Source organism: Oncorhynchus gorbuscha, linkage group LG02, assembly GCF_021184085.1.
Source record: "Oncorhynchus gorbuscha isolate QuinsamMale2020 ecotype Even-year linkage group LG02, OgorEven_v1.0, whole genome shotgun sequence".
Classification (NCBI taxonomy): Eukaryota; Metazoa; Chordata; class Actinopteri; order Salmoniformes; family Salmonidae; genus Oncorhynchus; species Oncorhynchus gorbuscha.
Window position 1 is genome coordinate 48,310,315 of NC_060174.1, and position 18,497 is coordinate 48,328,811.

An 18,497-nucleotide genomic window follows, 5' to 3' on the forward strand; every position below is an offset into this window, starting at 1 on the left:
TTTTTCCAAATACCATTGTATACAGCAAAAACAGTACACCGCCACGCATAACCATAAGAAGTGTTTTCAAATGTTTAGTTTGTTCTAAAAGGATGAACTTGTTACCAGTGCTCCTGATTAGGCCTAATTTTATCTGTTCTCACATCTTAATAGGTTCAACTTAATTTTCTCATAAAGAATACCACACACCACATGTGGGCTGTGCTCAAGAGCACACATGCCCAAATAACATCCAAACCTGAAAAGCAGGGCAATGAAAAAACACACAGCGGTCAAATTCCTCAAGAGGCGGCCAGGTGACAGGCACATTATTCTACTTTTAAGAGAACAACCCCCTCCCCATAAGTTATCCTGGAATATTCAGAAAGTATAATTAAATCTATAAACTGATCCGAGATCAGCCAGAAGAGTGTGACCTTCAGGGATTTACTTTTGGCATGTTTTACTGTGGCCCCTGCCAGCAGCTTACCATCTGTAGCGGTCAGACTGCACTGTCCAACAGCCAAAGGCTAGGCCTATTTCTAGCAGTAGTGTATCATGCTCAGCGTCTCTTACGCACTCCTCAGCCAAACTGTAACAACAACCTCAACCCATAGTTGAAGAGAGAAAACTCAAGGCAAGAACAAACTACAATGAACAAAAATATTAAAAAGCCGCAACATGTTAAGTGCTGGTCCAATGTTACATAAACTGAAATAAAAAGGTCCCAAAGTTACAAATGCAAAGAAAACGTAGTTCTCTCAACTGCGCACAAATTAGTTTACATCCTTGTTAGCGAGCACTTTATCATTTGTCAACATAATCCATCCACCTGACCGGTGCGGCATATCAAGAAGCTAATTAAAATGCATTACACAGATGCACCTTGTGCTGGGGACAATAAAAGGCCACTAAAATGTATAGTTGTGTCACAACACAATGACACAGATGTCTCAAGTTGAGGGAACGTGCAATTAGCATGCTGACTGCAGGAATGTCCACCAGAGCTGTTGCCAGAAAATGTATTGTTAATTTCTCTACCATAAACTGCCTCCAATGTCATTTTAGAGAATTTGGCAGTACGTTCAACTGGCTTCAAAACTGCAGACCACATGTAACCACGCCAACCCAGGACCTCCACATTAGGCTTTCACCACTTTCAGTATTAGCTACCTCACATCTACCAGATGCGGTATAATTAAATGCAGTCTCTCAGTGCGTTCGGAAAGCATTCAGACGCCTCGACCTTTCCCACTTTGTTACGTTATACAGCCTTATTCTAAAATGTATTAAATGAAAAATCCTCAAGCTACACACAAATCAGGCCTTTATGGTAGAGTGGCCAGACAGAAGCCACTCCTCAGTAAAAGGCACAGCAGCCCACTTGGAGTTAGGTGCCTTTTTTTTGCCTAAAAGGACTCTCAGATCATGAAACAAGATTCTCTGGTCTAATGAAACCAAGATGGAATTCTTTAGCCTGAATGCCAAGCGTCACGACTGGAGGAAGCCTGGCACCATCTCTACGGTGAAGCATCATGCTGTGATGATGTTTTTTCAGGGACTGGGAGACTAGTCAGGATCGAGGGAAAGATGAATGGAGCAAAGTACAGAGAGATCCTTGATGAAAACCCATTCCAGACCTCTCAGGACCTCAGACTAGGTGAAGTTTCACCTTCCAACAGGACAACGACCCTAAAACAATCAAGACAACGCAAGAATGGCTTCGGGACAAGTCTCTGAATGTCCTTGAGTTGCCCTGCTAGGGCTCGGACATTAACATTTCTGGATAGACCCGAAAACAGCTGTGTAGCGACTCTCCCCATCCAATCTGACAGAGCTTGAGAGGATCTGCAGAGAAGCATGGGGACAAACTCCCAAATACAGGTGTGCCAAGTTTGTAGTGTCATACCCAAGACTTGAGGCTGTAATCGCTGCTAAAGGTGCTTCAACAAGAGTACTGAGTTTAGGGTCTGAATAGTTATGCAAATGTGATCAGTTTTTTTCTTCTTCCAATAAATGTGCAAAAACAATTCAGTTATTGCTTTGTCATTATATATAGGGTAGTGTGTAGATTGATAAGGGGAAAATAAACTATGTATCCATTTTAGAACAGGGCTGTAGCGAAACAAAATGTGGAAAAGTAGGGGGTCTGAATACGTTCCGAATGCACTGTATATGTGAATTAGAGTTCGTAGCAGTCTTAACCGTACGTCGGATTGATGCCTTTCTAAAAACGAATTACTGTGTAAGCCTCAAGTGTGCTTAGTCATGACAACCCAGCATACGAGCCTGACTATGAATAATGGTTGCTCTTCACCATGGTCAATCAGTAACAGTGTGTTTATGGTACTGACCACATTGAAAATAAGAAAAACTGAGGCATGTGTTAAATGGCATAACCCACAACCATAGGCAAAGACACACCTACGCATATGCACAATTACTTTAATCTAAAAGGTCTGCGCACATGACATTTAGCAACCGTCCTCATTGTTTCTGTCTGATGTTTTATCAAGAAATTAAGGGTATTTTACCAAGCTCTCAAGACCAGAGTTTTCCTGCAGTCCATGGATTTGGAAAACTGATGTCAGAAAAGAGGTTACCATTTGAAACATGCAGGTACATATATAGGTAACCTTCATGGGAGGCAAAGTGAAGACTACAAACAGCAGGTACAAATGAGAGTAGAGGCAAGAAGCATCGTAGTGACTTTGAAAAAACGAAACGAGAGCTTTTAAGGCACAGTGTGGTACCTCGGAAAACTCACTTTACACGTTCCAATAAAAAGAAACATTGGTCACCAACCAGTAGTCTCCAAGGCGTTCTTAGTCATTCACCAAACATTTCAGCAATATATATATATAAATAAATAAATATTCTTAATTAATAAAAAACACAGCGCTGTTGGCGATAGGTGCACTGGATTCAGCAGCCCTAATGCCGGGAAGTAAAAGTGTTCCCATTTTTGAACCATTTGTGTCTGAAGGTTTAACTCCACCTACCTGGCAGGCCCGGAGAGCAAATTAAGTCCACTTATAGGCCTACCGCTCTCCAATCAGATTGCAGACAGTGATCAGAGTTTGGTTACCTCATGCCATAGACTGTAAAATGAAGCATTGAATGCACAGCAAAGTTGATGTGAGATTTAAAAACTTTTAAAACCACAACTATAGAGACTCAATGAATACAGCAAAGAGCTGCTGTTTTTATGAGTAAGTTTATGTGTAAGTTGTTATTGGGCCCTGTCAACACTTTGTTCAACCCTTTTATAAAGCAATGAAATGTGCGTTTTCCCTACTTCCACTCATGCTACAACCAGCTGCAATGAATGAGTATAGCAAAACATTTTTGTTACGGTTCCGTTATTATTTGTGGCTTGTGTCTTATTTATTATCAAGGAATATTGCACTTTCTCTGGGCTCGGAGGCAGAAATAATGCAGTGCGAGTTAAGTTTCACCATCAGCTGGAAGACTGTGTCCCCTTTTCTCAGTGGAAGGAGGGAGAGCGGAGGGGACGGTGTCTGGTGAGAGACAGCCTCACGGCTGCTCCATCCATCCCCTCAGACTGACCATCAGATGCTGGTCATCAGTCCAGTAACAAAAAGGTATGTATTATGCTCACTCAGCTGTGCCACAAGTAATACAACAATTTATCTATTACTAGTGTATACCAAAAATGTTGAAATAGTCTGACAAGAACATTCAAGCACGGCTTTGATAATGTATTGGGCCTATAGTCTACTGCACAAACCTCATTGCTACAGAGCTGTTTTTAATAGGTTAATGTAGCATAGGCTTATGTTTAAATAATATTATTTAAAAAATGTGAATGGTAGATCTCAGGTTACATTTTGACTCAGTGACCTGGACTCAGAAAAGGTTGGTGACCACTGCTATAAAACGATTAGGCGTAAACTACATGTCACAGGCAGCAGTCTATGCATTGCAATTTGAACACATTTCTGATTTAATCCAGCAGTAATAGTTGAGAGCTGCATTCTGGGCCTAGTTGAGAAGTAAAAAAGTAAAGCTTTAGTCACCTCCAAAATGTAAAGCACTATGAAAAGAAGTAATATCCCTCTTATGAAACACTCGGTTTTAACCTCCAGTTTATGCACTCAGTTCCTCCTTATATCTATTTGACTGATAACCTGAGTGCAACAAAGTCACACATGGGTTCTGTACCCTCACTGAAACATTACATCATCAAGAAAGTAGATAAGTCCAACACCTACATAAGCAGCGTAGGGGGAGGTTTATCAGGTGTGCAACTGCAGGGGTGTTCACATACTGCTATCTGCGTAGGTTGAGTTCACTGGACATACTGGCATGTCTACACATAGATAAACTACAGTTATCACAATGACATGGAAATATGAATCCTAGAGAAGCCAATTGTTCACTGTGTACAGTTCAGAAGGCAGGCAACCAGCCTTAGCTGTTGTGAACCTCATGTCAGCCTCCGACGCATGCTCCATGGCTGGCTGAACACGAGAACTGCTGTTCCCAATACCAAGATGCAGATGGAAAGAAAATTTAAAAAATACCTTGTGCTGCACACACACACTCTAAAACAGAGGAACGTCCAAATGCCTTTCTCCGGTCTCTAAATGTGCATTTACACGCAACATTCTTCCCCCCGCCTACTGACCTCTGGCTATATGCAGCCAAGCCATGAGAATAAACTGGCTTTCTAAGCTCTTCATAGACCAGGACCATTTCTGAGAAGCACCATAACATCGGAGCAGGTCACGGAGGTATGTTACGTAACACTGTTTCAACATTTCACATACTTGTTAAATTGGAAGCGTAAGGCCTATATATGGTAGTGGCCAAAAGGATTAGACATCAAGAATTTTCCATGTGTCTCATCCGGAAACATGTAAAACATTAAAGGCATTCTTGTTCATGTAAACATTTCTGTTCCTTCAACAGGTTACGTAATGTAGGCCCATTTGGGTGTGACCGTCTGATGGTTAACAGAGGCAGAGCACGGAAAGCAGTTGCATGCCGTCAAGCTCCCTCTGAAAGATCTGCAGGTTATTACAGAGCCCTTTGTTCATATTGCATAATGGACTAAATGCATAAAGCTCTGGACAATAGACTAACCCTTGTGAAATGCTAACCCTGTATCTTTAACTGGTCAGTGCTTAGGCTACCAATTAACTGGAGTTGTGCTGATTTGTCTATAGTTCTATGAAGATAAAGGCATGAACAACACTATATTCATGTAGTCAGGTCACAGTACTAAACAGTATTATTGTGACGTAAAAGGGAAGGCCCAACCTACCTGTAGTAGCGTGACTGCAGGTACGTGGAACACACAGCTTTGGACACGTGGCTAGCCGAGCCAAAGTCGATCACTTTCACCCGGTAAGGTTGTCGCACCGGGTCCACCAGCATGATGTTCTCCGGTTTCAGATCAGCGTGGATCAGCCCCAGGCTCTTGAGCTTCTTCAGCGCAGTGGCCACCTGCTGTAAGACCGGCCGGATGACCTTCAACGGCAGCGGGCTGAACTTGTTCTGCTTGAGGAAGTCATAGAGGTTCTGCTCAAGCATCTCAAACACCAGACAGGTGTGGCTGCGGTGCTGGAAGCACTCAAAGGCCCGCACCAGGTTATGCTGATCTGCATTCTCGCCACTCAGACGGGCAAGGATGCCCACCTCTATCTGGCCCTGTCGCACGTACGATGGGTGGTTCTTTAGTATCTTGATGGCCACAACCTCTCCTGTGCCCCGCTTCCAACACTTCACCACCTGTCCGAAGGTGCCGCGCCCCAGGAACTCCAGCACCTCGTAAGTGTTCTTCATGGAGCACAAGACCTCGTGCTGCACCAACTGGTAGTCCCCATCCCCGACCGTATTGCGAGCCCCAGTCCCTCCCCCATTCTGTTTGCGGGGCACTCCCCCCACCGTGTTCCCTATGTTAGTTTGCAACATGGCAGGTATCATGGAAACGTCCTCCACTATCTGCATGGCTTTCCCACTGTTCTCCGGGTGCTCACCCTGAAGTTTCAGCCCACATTGCAGGGGCTTTTCAATGAGTTCAAACCTCCCTCCCTCTTTATCTCCTCACCTCCTTCACTGCTGCTTCTCTAGCCAGTCTGACTGCCCCTGTAGCTCCACTGCTGTGCCGGCTTCTCTGGACAGTTGCCTTGACTGGGGGACCCTGGTCCTGGGTCCGAGGTGTTTTTTGGAGCAACTCACTGTGTACTACTTTCAGGGATGCAGTGGCCTGAAAAGTTATGTCCTGCCCACTCAGGAGTCTACAAGATGTTGAAGTTTGTCTTAAATGGAGGATATTGGTAGGCTGGGCAATGCCAAGGTTTATTCCAATTATAAAAGTCGACAGCGTCCAATCATAAAATAAAACTGCTGTTGAACTCAACTCTGTTTCTTCACACTGCAAAAGGCACTCGTTTGTGTTTGATAAACATCTGGTGGGTCCACCAACATTTGAGGCCATACCTGTAAGAGAGAAGGAATGGAAAAGATTAGTTTACAACTACCGCACCTCTTGTTTTGCAGGCAATAAATAACTATCCAAATTACATTTTTCACGCTGTATAATAAAATTTAGCCAGCCATATTGTTGTTACGTGGCTGATTGTTAGGCCATCTCAACACAACTTCCAACAAAAACTGCTATGGAGGAGGCAATTAGACATTTCAGTTAGATCAGATAGCATGTGGTTTCCAGAATTTCCATTGGTTCTCCATAGCAAGCTCTACCCGGGCGCATTCAGCAAAAAACTAAAACCATATCAATGTAATGAGGGGGGAATCCCATCCCTCTGTGGGCGAGCTATGGTGTGTCTGTCTCACTCAGGCAGGAAAAGCAGAGCAAGCAAAAAAGGGAACTACAGTAGATGGGGGAGGGGGGGGTTATTCAAACAACAAACTATGTGGCACTCTAGACCACAAGCAAACAGACAGCAAACCTGCCAGCCTGTCAAAAGCTAACATTTCAGCATTACCTTTTAAAACGTCTCATCTTGTCACTATAGTCTCTGGAGTACCAGCACTTGTTAGATCATCAAAGTTGGGAAACATGAATGTTTTAGCTGTGCTGCGGATTCTATCAGAGTGAGTGAATGTGTCAAACAGTATGGAAAGGTTTTATGCTGACTTGGCAATAGTTACACCATGGGGTACAAATACAGTGCCTTCAGAAAGTATTCATACCCCTCGACTTATTCAACATTTTGTCGTGTTCCAGCCTGAATTCAAAATAGTTGAAATATTTTTTTTTCTGTCACCCATCTACACACAATAACCCATAATGACAAAAGTATTTTGTTTTGATTTAATCATTCGTCAATTTATAGAAAATTATACAGAGATCAAATTTACATAACTATTCATACCCCTTTACTATGATGCTCCAAATTGAGCTCAGGTGCATCCAATTTCCTTTGATCATCCTTGAGATGTCACAACAACTTTGAGTCCACTTGTGGCCAAATCAATTATTTGATTTCGAAACACCTCTATAACATTCCCACAGTTGACCGTGCATGTCAGGGCAGAAACTATACCATGAAGTTCAAGGAACTGTCCACAAATTGAGTGTTTTCAATAACAGTGGTCTTCATCATTGGGAAATTGAAAAAATACAAAAACTACCCAGACTCTGCCTAGAGCCGTCTGACCAAACTGAGTAACCGGGCATGAAGGACCTTGGTCAAGGAGGAGACCAATAACCCAATGACCACTGACAGAACTACAGAGTTCCTTAGGTGAGATTGTAGTCCTTCTGGCATGTTCTCCAGTCTCTACAGCACTTCAACAATCTGGGCTTTATGAGAGGCCAGAAGAAGCCACCCCTGAGAAAAAAACACAACAGCACACCTTCAGTTTGCAAAAAGGCACAAAGATTCTGTGGTCGTAGAAGACAAAAATGTAACTCTTTGGCCTGAATGCAAAGCACTGTGTCTGGAGAAAACCAGGCACAGCTCAACGTCCGTCTAACACCATCCCTACCATGAAGCATGGTGGTGGCAGCATCATCATGCTATGTGGATGCTTGTCAGCAGCAGGGACTGGGAGACTGGTACAGCTTGAGGGAACAATGAGTAGAGAGAGACAAATACAGGCAAATCCTTGATGAGAACCTTCTTCAGAGAGCAAACGAATTTAGACTGGGGCAAAGAACTACATTCCAAATGGACAATGACCCCAAGCATACAGCCAAAGAAACACTGGAATGGCTCCAGAACAAGAATGTAAAACTCCTTGAGGAGCCCAGCCAAAGGCCATACTTGCATGCCATTTGAAAATCACTGTCCACAGCTACTCCTGAACTAATTTAAGAGCTTGAGAAAATCTGCAATGAAGAATGGAAGAAAAATCACCAAATCCAGATGTGCAAAGCTGACAGATATACCCAAGACGCAAAGCCGTAATCACCGTAAAAGGTGCTTCTACAAAGTATTGATTCAGGGGTGTGAATACTTATACAATTGAGATATTTCTACATTTCATTTTCAATAGTTTCAAAAATCATGTTTTCCCTTTGTTTAATAACCCATGACAATCTTGAATTCAGGCTACAAAAAAATGTGGAATAAGTCAAGGGGTATGAATACTTTCTGAAGGCACTGTATGCCATGTTCAGACAGAGGAATGGGTGTGTCTTTCGTATTGAAATGGATTTAGTTTAGGGAGGGGCACGGTTAATCGAATATCCTAACAGACGTTAGTAGATTCCTGTCTCCAAAAAGCACCTGTTGTAATTGACCGATTTAAGCAAATAAACACCAGGGCTATTAATTGATGTTTTACGGTACTTGAGATATATATTTTTTACTATTTTCTGCATTGTAGAATAATAGTGAAGACATCAAAACTATGAAACATATCAAATCGCGTAGTAACCAAAAAAATTCTTAAATCAAATATTTGATACGAGATTCTTCAAAGCGGTCCAAATTTTTTATTTTTGGTTCCAATCGATGTGTCTTTGTGAGACGGAGAGTAGGTGAACAGATGATCTCTGCATGTGTGGTTCCCACCGTGAAGCAAGGAGGTGGTGTGATGGTGCTTTGCTGGTGACACCGTCTGTGATTTATTTCAAATTCAAGGCACACTTAACCAGAATGGCAAACACAGCAATACGCCATCCCATTTGGTTTGCATTTATCGGGAGTATCATTTGTACAACAGGACAATGACCCAGGATGTGTAAGGGATATTTGACCAAGGAGAGAGATGGAGTGCTGCATCAGATGACCTGGCGTCCACAATCACCCGACCTCAACCCAATTGAGATGGTGTGGGATGAGTTGGACCGCAGAGTGAAGGAAATGCAGCCAGAAAGTGCTCAGCATGTGGGAACTCCATCAAGACTGTTGGAAAAGCATTCCAGGTGAAGCTGGTTGAGAGAATGCCAAGGGTGTGCAAAGCTTTCATTAAGGCAAAAGGTGGCTACTTTGAAGAATATAAACTATATTTTGATTTGTTTAACACTTTTTTGTTTACTACATGATTCCATGGGTGTTATTTCATAGTGCTGACATCAAAACTATCATTCTACAATGCAGAAAAAAAAATAAAGAAAAACCTGGAATGAGTAAGTGTCCAGACTTTGACTGGTACTGCATATATAGGCCCATTTTAACAATTGAAAGGCTGTCTAAATGAAATTATCCTTGACATTTTACCAACAAGTATACCCCATGACATTTGAAAGTCTTAATTGAGTAAAACAACTTTTGAATAACATTTTTATAAAGGTGCTTTGAACTATTGCTGCGCATTTAGCCCCCCAGGCTGCCCTGACATTAGTATGCTATTTCCCCCACTTCAAAAAGCAATTACAGGCCCTCACCTAACGGTTTTCACAATACCTGACAGATGAACGCAACACTCTCACCCCAAAAACTTGTTACATAATTAGTTATGGTGAAATCTGACTTCTCATTCTCTGTTGCTTTTAGCCAAACTACAGAAGAAAAACAGCATACCCGCTGTCTAGCATTTACATCAGCAGTCTCCAACAGGTTAATTACGCACTACCAGTAGCTCGCCAAACAATTCTGAAAGTACATGCAATTTTCACATGTTCCACCGACAGAAATACTTGCCCCAAAACCTTCAATTAAATGTTAACTGCAAAGAAGGCTTACCTGGCAGGAGTATATCATGAATAAGTGTATCTATTATTTTCAAACATTGCCATGAAATGAACAGCAGCAGTTCAGAACTGTCACTAGACCAGCAGATTAGACAGCACATTCTTCCCTCACTAGATCTGCAATGTAAAAAGGGCCAGAGGTGCAATTTAAATGATTCCAGATCTTCTGATGTGATTTAAGCATTGACAAGGACTCAGAACATCACATTTTGATGTTTCTTTAAGAGGGGCGGCAGGTAGCCTCAAGGTTAGAGCGTGGGGACAGTAACAAGAAAGGCTGCTAGATCGAATCCCCGAGCCCACAAGGGAAAAGAAATCTGTTGTTCTGCCCCTGAACAAGGCAGTTAACCCACTGTTTCTAGGCCACCATTGTAAATGAGAATTTGTTCTCAACTTGCCTAGTTAAATAAAATAACAATTGTAATTTTTACTGAAAAAAATATAAAACAATCAGATTCTATAGAGTTGTTTATTAGCCACTATTTTATCAGGTATATTGACAGAAAACAGAGTGCACTTTTTCTTGTACACTAAGGACCCAGAGAAAGAGTTGCTAGGGAGAGTAGAAGATAAGAATGTGCCTATTTGAAAGGAAAAAATTAATCAAAATGAGTAGCTCGCAATAAGTAAAAACTTTTTTTAAGTAACTCTCCTGTTGGAAATTGTTGGAGACCCCTGACAAATATCATTCTGATTGCTCAAGAGTCAGTAGCTATTTTATTTTGTATTTTGACAATATCCCAAAAAAGTAATATGAATAGTAACATAATATTAAATGCCCATCCCTACTTCAGTTCCTAATTTAAAATTGTAAAAACAAACATAACAAAAAGCAGATTGCTAGTTGCATCACACATGAACTGACATGATGTCATCCTACCAAAATGAACAGTGCAAAATAAAATAAACTGATTACCCAATGAAAAGGTTCACTTCACACTCAGGGGTACCCTGTGGTGATATAAATCAGAATAGCAAGTCTTAACTCTTTATCATTATTTACATTCACCTTGTCCAACACTTACTAGTTACCACACTAGCTAAGTACAAAAACAGTGTCAGCTGCAATGCCATCTGTCCATACACGCAGAGGCTTGATACCCCATCATTGGTAGGAGACCCTGGTCTAGTGTTGAATTACACTCCTCACCATTTCAGGATTGTAAAGGCTGCCTGCTGTAAGAGGCCACTGGTAACTAAGTCAAAACGAATCACTAGTGACTGACTGACCTTTCTGTGTAAGTAATCAACAAATGGGTGGGGGTGCAAACTGAGGACGGGTATGGGTGGTTGTCACCTGTTGACAACGTAGTTTAAGTAATTTCAAGTAACTAGCTAACGTTAGTAGTGCCACGGCAGAAATCCAATAGTATGTAAATTATATAAGGGAGTTAATGTTTTAACTAACTATATGTCTAAGGGATAAAACATATATTATAAGTTAGATGGCTGGTGAATGTACGCATTCATCTTGTCAGTTAACGTTATGTCTCAACAAGAGGAAGGACATGACTGGGACTTCTCGTTCCCCCCGAGTGGATTACTACTCAGAGACAGTGTGTGTGCAGTAACGTTACTGTTGCTATTCCATACGATGTAGTTAGTTAACGTTAGCCATTCCATGACGTTGGCTAGCCAGCTAGATGGTAGGCAATCATTTTTTTAAATCACCCAAAATCAGAATTAAAATGTACATACAAACCAATGGACGAATCAAAAATGCAACCCATGCTGACGAACAAACGTCTTGCTAACATTAACTATTAGCTAGCAACTAGCTAGCTAGTTTGACAGATTTGCTAACGTTAGCTAGCCAACGTCTACATTAGGCATTGAAGTCAAACTGAGTAAAACTAACAAACTAGCCATTTACTAGTTACGAAATGCATTGAAATTCGCACAAATGGCTTGATAATTTTTTACGTTATGATATATAAACGTTTGCTATCTTTAATAGCAGTAGTTAGTGACAGAATACAGTCAGCAGGGCTTCTCTGAACATGCTAACGAGTTTAACAAGTACCCACACCATGCTCAGTATGCCTGCAATGCTGCCATCTTGTTCTCCTGGACAACGAGGCTTTCGATAAACCCACAATCTCACACATTTTAAACTCCAAATAACTCACGTATTACACCGTTAAATGAAACCAGTCTTCGTCCACGGCGTAGTCAACAACTGCCAGTTTCGCAAAAAAAGTGGCTCTTGTTTTCGTTTAAAGGGTAACGAAGCCCATATTTCTAATCTTTGTTGGGACCAGTTATCCCATAGGCCGTGCAGTTCCAGCACTTTGCTCGTTATTTCATCAACTAGCACTAGCTATGTTGGAAGCCAGCAGAAAGTCTCCCCACCCCGTTGCGTGTGCAATGTTTAAGAGTCATAGAGCAAGACCAGAGAAATCAACCATCGACACATTACGAGCTGACTTCTGAGCACGGTATCTTCAAAGCCGCTGGCAGAGTTCTTTTTGCATGGCCCGGTTCCCCAAGGCAGCGGAGTGAACTGATATTAGACCATTCCATTGGTCCTTAAGGGAAATCGCCACTCACCCGGGGCACCGGGCCAAGAAAAACGAACTGCACCAATTATAATCTATAAAGAAAATAACATTTATGAAACATGACTTATAAAAAGTTTAAAACATGAAAACTGACTAATTTGAGCAAATATGAACAGTCCCCATAGCCTCAGTCACGTGATTTATTTCCTCAATTCCTCAAATCCAATTATAAATCAGGTGGTTCTGATCACTGAATGCTGATTGGCTGAAAACGGTGGTATATTTAAGCAATAATGCTCGAGAGGGTGTACTACACCCACGGCTAAGGGCTGTTCTTAGGACAACGCAATGCAGAGTGCCTGGATACAGCCCTTAGCCATGGTATATTGGGCATATATAACAAACCTGAGGTGCCTTACTGCTATTATAAACTGGTTACCAATGTAATTAGAGCAGTAAAAATAAATGTTTTGTCATACCTGTGGTATACAGTCTGATATACCACGGCTTTCAGCCAATCAGCATTCAGAGCACAAACCACCCAGTTTACAACAGACCGTAGACCATGCGTTGGTGAAAAAAAAGTGATTTTACTGTCCTAATTAGGTTGGTAATCAGTTTATATTAGCAATAAGGCATCTCAGGGATTTGTGGTACATGGCCAATATACCACGACTAATGGCTGTACACAGGCAAACTGCATTGTGTTGTGCTTTTAAGAACAGCCGTGGTATATTGGCCATATACCACACCCCTCATGCGTATTGCTTAATTAGAGAATCAATTTCAAAATGAACTTTAGTTACCTCCAATATCCAATGCAATTCTATTGAATCTATTTTCAACGGCAAGGTGAAGACCCCACTACATAAAACATCATAAATAGGATTTGTTTGTTCAGTGCAAAATGCAACAAAATATTGATAAGGACATTTTTGCATTCTATCCATAGCTAATAATAATAATAGTAAAATAATAATAGGCTGTGTTATATTATGGGAAATTCTAAAATAACCCTCCCAGGCCCTCAGAATGCCCTTCGGTTTCAGCAAATGATAAAAAGATAACACCTCTGTCATTTCCCCACAGCAATACCTTAACCTTTTCCTAGATGATAGCGCTGGCCACTTTAATGTATGAATAAACTTGATTTGAATGTCTGTTTCAATATTGAGTATTGTTTCCCTCTGCTGTTAGATATGTGTATTGCATGTAACTCCACAGTGAAGGCTCTGCTAGTCCCAAAAGCATGGGGTTTAAAACAAGTGTAACTTTTCAGCAAAGGAAATGTATATACACTACCAGTCAAAAGTTTGGACACACCTACTCATTCAAGGATTTTTCTTTATTTGTACTATTTCCTACATTGTAGAAATATATTTATATTTTAAATATAAATATATTTTGTATTTGAGATTCTTCAAAGTAGCCACCCTTTGCCTTAATGACAGCTTTGCACACTCTTGGCATTCTCTCAACCAGCTTCATGAGGCAGTCACCTGGAATGCATTTAAATTAATTGGTGTGCCTTCTTAAAAGTTAATTTGGAGAATTTCTTTCCTAAATGCCTTCAGAGCCAATCAGTTGTGTTGTGAAAAGGTAGGGGTGGTACACAGAAGATAGCCCTATTTGTTAAAAGACCAAGTACATATTATGGCAAGAACAGCTCAAATAAGCCCAGAAAAACAAATGTCCATAATTACTTTTCCTCCACAAGAAAGGAAGACCCAGAGTTACCTTTGCTGCAGAGGATAAGTTCATTAGAATTTACCAGCCTCAGAAATTGCAGTCCAAATAAATGCTTCACAGAGTGCAAGTAACAGACACAACTCAATTGTCACACACTGATCTGTTTCACCTGTCCTTGTGCTTGTTTCCACCCCCCTCCAGGTGTCGCCCATCTTACCCATTATCCCCTGTGTATTTATACCTGTGTTTTCTGTTTGTCTGTGCCAGTTTGATTTGTTTGTCAAGTCAACCAGCGGTTTTGTCTCAGCGCCTGCTTTTCCCCAGTCTCTCTTTTTTCCCCCCTCACCCTCGTGGTTTTGAACCTTGCCTATCCTGACTCTGAGCCTGCCTGATGTCCTGTACCCATACCCCACCTATGGATTACCAACCTCTGCCTGCCTGACCTGACCCTAACTGCTGTCCTGTACCATTGCCCCACTACTCTGGATTATCAACCCCTGCCTGCCTTGACCTGTCGTTTGCCTGTTGTTGTAATAAACATGGTTACTTTGACACAATCTGCATCTGGGTCTTACCTTCAAACCTGATATCAACTGTTCAGAGGAGACTGCGTGAATCATGCCTTCATGGTTGAATTGCTGCAAAGAAACCACTAAAGGACACCAATAAGAAGAGACTTGCTTGGGCGAAGAAACATGAGCAATGGACATTAGACCAGTGGAGTCCAAATTTGAGATTTTTGGTTCCAACCATTGTCTTTGTGAGACGCAGAGTAGGTGCACGGATGATCTCAGCATTTGTGGTTCCCAAGGTGGAGGAAGTGTGGGGGTGCTTTCCTGGTGACACTCGTGATTTATTTTGAATTCAAAGCACACTGAACCAGCATGGCTACCACAGCATTCTGCAGCGATACCCCATCCCATCTGGTTTGGCTTAGTGGGACTATCATTTATTTTTCACCAGGACAATGACCCAAAACACCTCTAGGCTGTGTGTGGGCTATTTGACCAAGAAGGAGAGTGATGGTGTGGTGCATCGGATGACTTGGCCTCCATAATTGCCTGACCTCAACCCAATTTAAATGGTTTAGGATGAGTTTGACCGCAGAGTGAAGGAAAAGCAGCCAACAAGCGCTCATGAAGCTGGTTGAGAGAATACCAAGAGTGTGCTGTCAAGGCAAAGGGTGACTCAAATTTAACATTTCTGATTGAACTTTTTTTTGGTTGCTACATGATTCCATATGTGCTATTTCATAGTTTGTCTTCACTATTATTCCACAATATAGTAAATAAAGAAAATCCCTTGAATGAGTAGGTTTGTCTAAACTTTTGACTATGTATACTACTGTTTGGAGTCACTTAGAAATGACCTTGTTTTTTAAAGAAAAGCACTTTTTTTCATTAAAATAGCATTAGATTGATCAGAAAGTGTAGACATTGTTAATTTAGTAAATTACTATTGTAGCTAGACGCGGCTGATTTTGAATGGAATATCTACAGAGGCCCATTATCAGCAACTCCTGTGTTCCAATGGCACATTGTGTTAGCTAATCCAAATTTATCATTTAAAAAGGCTAATTGATCGTTAGAAAACCCTTATGCAATTATGTTAGCACAGCTGAAAACAGTTTTCTAAGTCACCAAAAAAATTTGAGTGGTAATGTCAGTTAGGACATCTACTTTGTGCATGACACAAGTCATTTTTCCATCAATTGTTTACAGACATTATTTCACTTATTCACTGTATCACAGTTCCAGTGGGTCAGAAGTTTACATACACTGAATTGGCTCTGCCTTTAAACAGCCTGGAAAATTCCAGAAAATGATGTCATGGCTATAGAAGTTCTGGTAGCCTAATTGACATTTGTCAATTGGATTTGTACCTGTAGATGTTTAAAGGCCTACCTTCAAACTCAGTGCCTCTTTGCTTGACATCATGGGAAAATCAAAAGAAATCAGCCAAGACCTCAGAAAAAAAAATGTTAGACCTTCACAAATCTGGTTCATCCTTGGGAGCAATTTCCAAATGCCTGAAGCTACCACATTCATCTGTACAAACAATATTACGCAAGTATAAACACGCAGCTGTCATACAGCTCAGGAAGGAGACGCGTACTGTCTCCTAGAGATGAGCGTACATATGTGTGAAAAGTGAAAATCAATCCCAAAACAACAGCAAAGGACCTAGTGAAGATGCTGAAGGAAACAGGTACAAAGTATCTATATCCACAGTAAAACAGGTCCTATATCGACAAACCTGAAAGGCCGCTCAGCAAGGAAGAAGCCACTGCTCCCAAACCGTCATAAAAGCCAGACTACGGTTTGCAACTGCGCATGGGGACAAAGATCTTAGTTTTTGGAGAAATGTCCTTTGGTCTGACGAAACAAAAATAGAACTGTTTGGCCATAATGACCATTGTTACGTTTGGAGGAAAAAGGGGGATGCTTGCAAGCTGAAGAACACCATCCCAACCGTGACGCACGGGGGTAGCATCATCATGTTATGGGGGTGCTTTGCTGCAGTAGGGACTGGTGCACTTCATAAAATAGATGGTGTCATAAGGAGGAACAATGATGTGGATATATTGAAGCAACATCTCAAGACATCAGTCAGAAAGTTAAAGCTTGAGTCTTCCAAATGGACAATGACCCCAAGCATACTTCCAAAGTTGTGGCAAAATGGCTTAAGGACAACGAAGTCAAGGTATTGGAGTGGCCATCACAAAACCCTGACCTCAATCCTATAGAAAAGTTGTGGGCAAAACTGAAAAAGCATGTGCGAGCAAGGAGGCCTACAAACCTGACTCAGTTACACCAGCTCTGTCAGGAGGAATGGGCCAAAATTCACCCAACTTATTGTGAGACGCTTGTGGAAGGCTACCCAATACATTTGACCCGTTAAACAATTTAAAGTCAATGCTACCAAATACTGAGTGTATGTAAACCTCTGACCCCCTGGGAATGTGACGAAAGAAATAAAAGCTCAAATAAATCATTCTCTCCACTATTATTCTGACATTTCACATCCTTAAAATAAAGTGGTAATCCAAACTGACCAAAGACAGGGCACTTTTACCAGGATTAAATGTCAGGAATTGTGAAAAACTGAGTTTAAATGTATTTAGCTAAGGTGTATGTAAACTTCCGACTTCAACTGTATACATACAGAAATGTTTGTTTCCTCTAAACAAAAAAATTGATCGTTCTCACCTTCAAAGTTGTGTGTATGTACTGACATTTATGCTGTAACCGTCCACTAATACAGGTAAGGCCTGTCCGCTCATTAGGCAGGATAATGCGGAAGATTGAAGAGGGTGGCATTTTCTGAGCTAAATTTACCAAAACGCACCTTCAACACATACAAACCTCACTTAATTCTGCCCAAAAACAATGACAATCTCTCTCAACCAGTGGCATATGGGCTAACTGATAGATGCAGGCACGCACACGCGTGCAAACACACACATTCATGTTTTTAAATGTATGTACATTTTATTATTTTGCCTGTAATGTATTTTTCCTTATGTGTCGGACGACAGTAAGACTAGCTGTTGCTAGTCCTGTACCCATACCCCACCTATGGATTACCAACCTCTGCCTGCCTGACCTGACCCTAACTGCTGTCCTGTACCATTGCCCCACTACTCTGGATTATCAACCCCTGCCTGCCTTGACCTGTCGTTTGCCTGTTGTTGTAATAAACATGGTTACTTTGACACAATCTGCATCTGGGTCTTACCTTCAAACCTGATATCAACTGTTCAGAGGAGACTGCGTGAATCAGGCCTTCATGGTTGAATTGCTGCAAAGAAGCCACTAAAGGACACCAATAAGAAGAGACTTGCTTGGGCGAAGAAACATGAGCAATGGACATTAGACAATGGACATTAGACCAGCGGAAATCTGTCCTTTGGTTTGATGAGTCCAAAGTCACAAAAAGGCTGCAAACTAAATTCAGCAAAGGCTTGACAACCAACACAAACCTGAAAACAAATAAATATTCACAGGATTTATTGAGTGCTTCATGTTCGGTGCTGAACATTGCTGATAGGTAATTACAGCCTTACACAAAATAAGTAACATTGATGTGATAACACTTTATGTAACAATACATTGAAGCATAGCCACGGGAAGATGTTTGGTGGTGGGGGTGCTGCAAATTTGTGAGAAAAACATTTCTCATGTTACGGACTG

The 18,497-nt window shown here is 41.4% G+C and overlaps 1 protein-coding gene across 1 annotated transcript in view; it reads right to left on the reverse strand.

The window, feature by feature from the left end:
* LOC124003522 (homeodomain-interacting protein kinase 3-like) overlaps positions 1-6,199 on the reverse strand; it is a 40,400-nt gene extending 34,201 nt beyond the window's left edge. Inside the window, exon 1 of the mRNA XM_046311843.1 lies at positions 5,270-6,199. Within this exon, the coding sequence (XP_046167799.1) occupies positions 5,270-5,955 (686 nt within the window). The 5' untranslated portion in view covers positions 5,956-6,199. The remainder of the gene's footprint in view (positions 1-5,269) is intronic.
* Between the last annotated feature and the right edge of the window lie 12,298 nt (positions 6,200-18,497).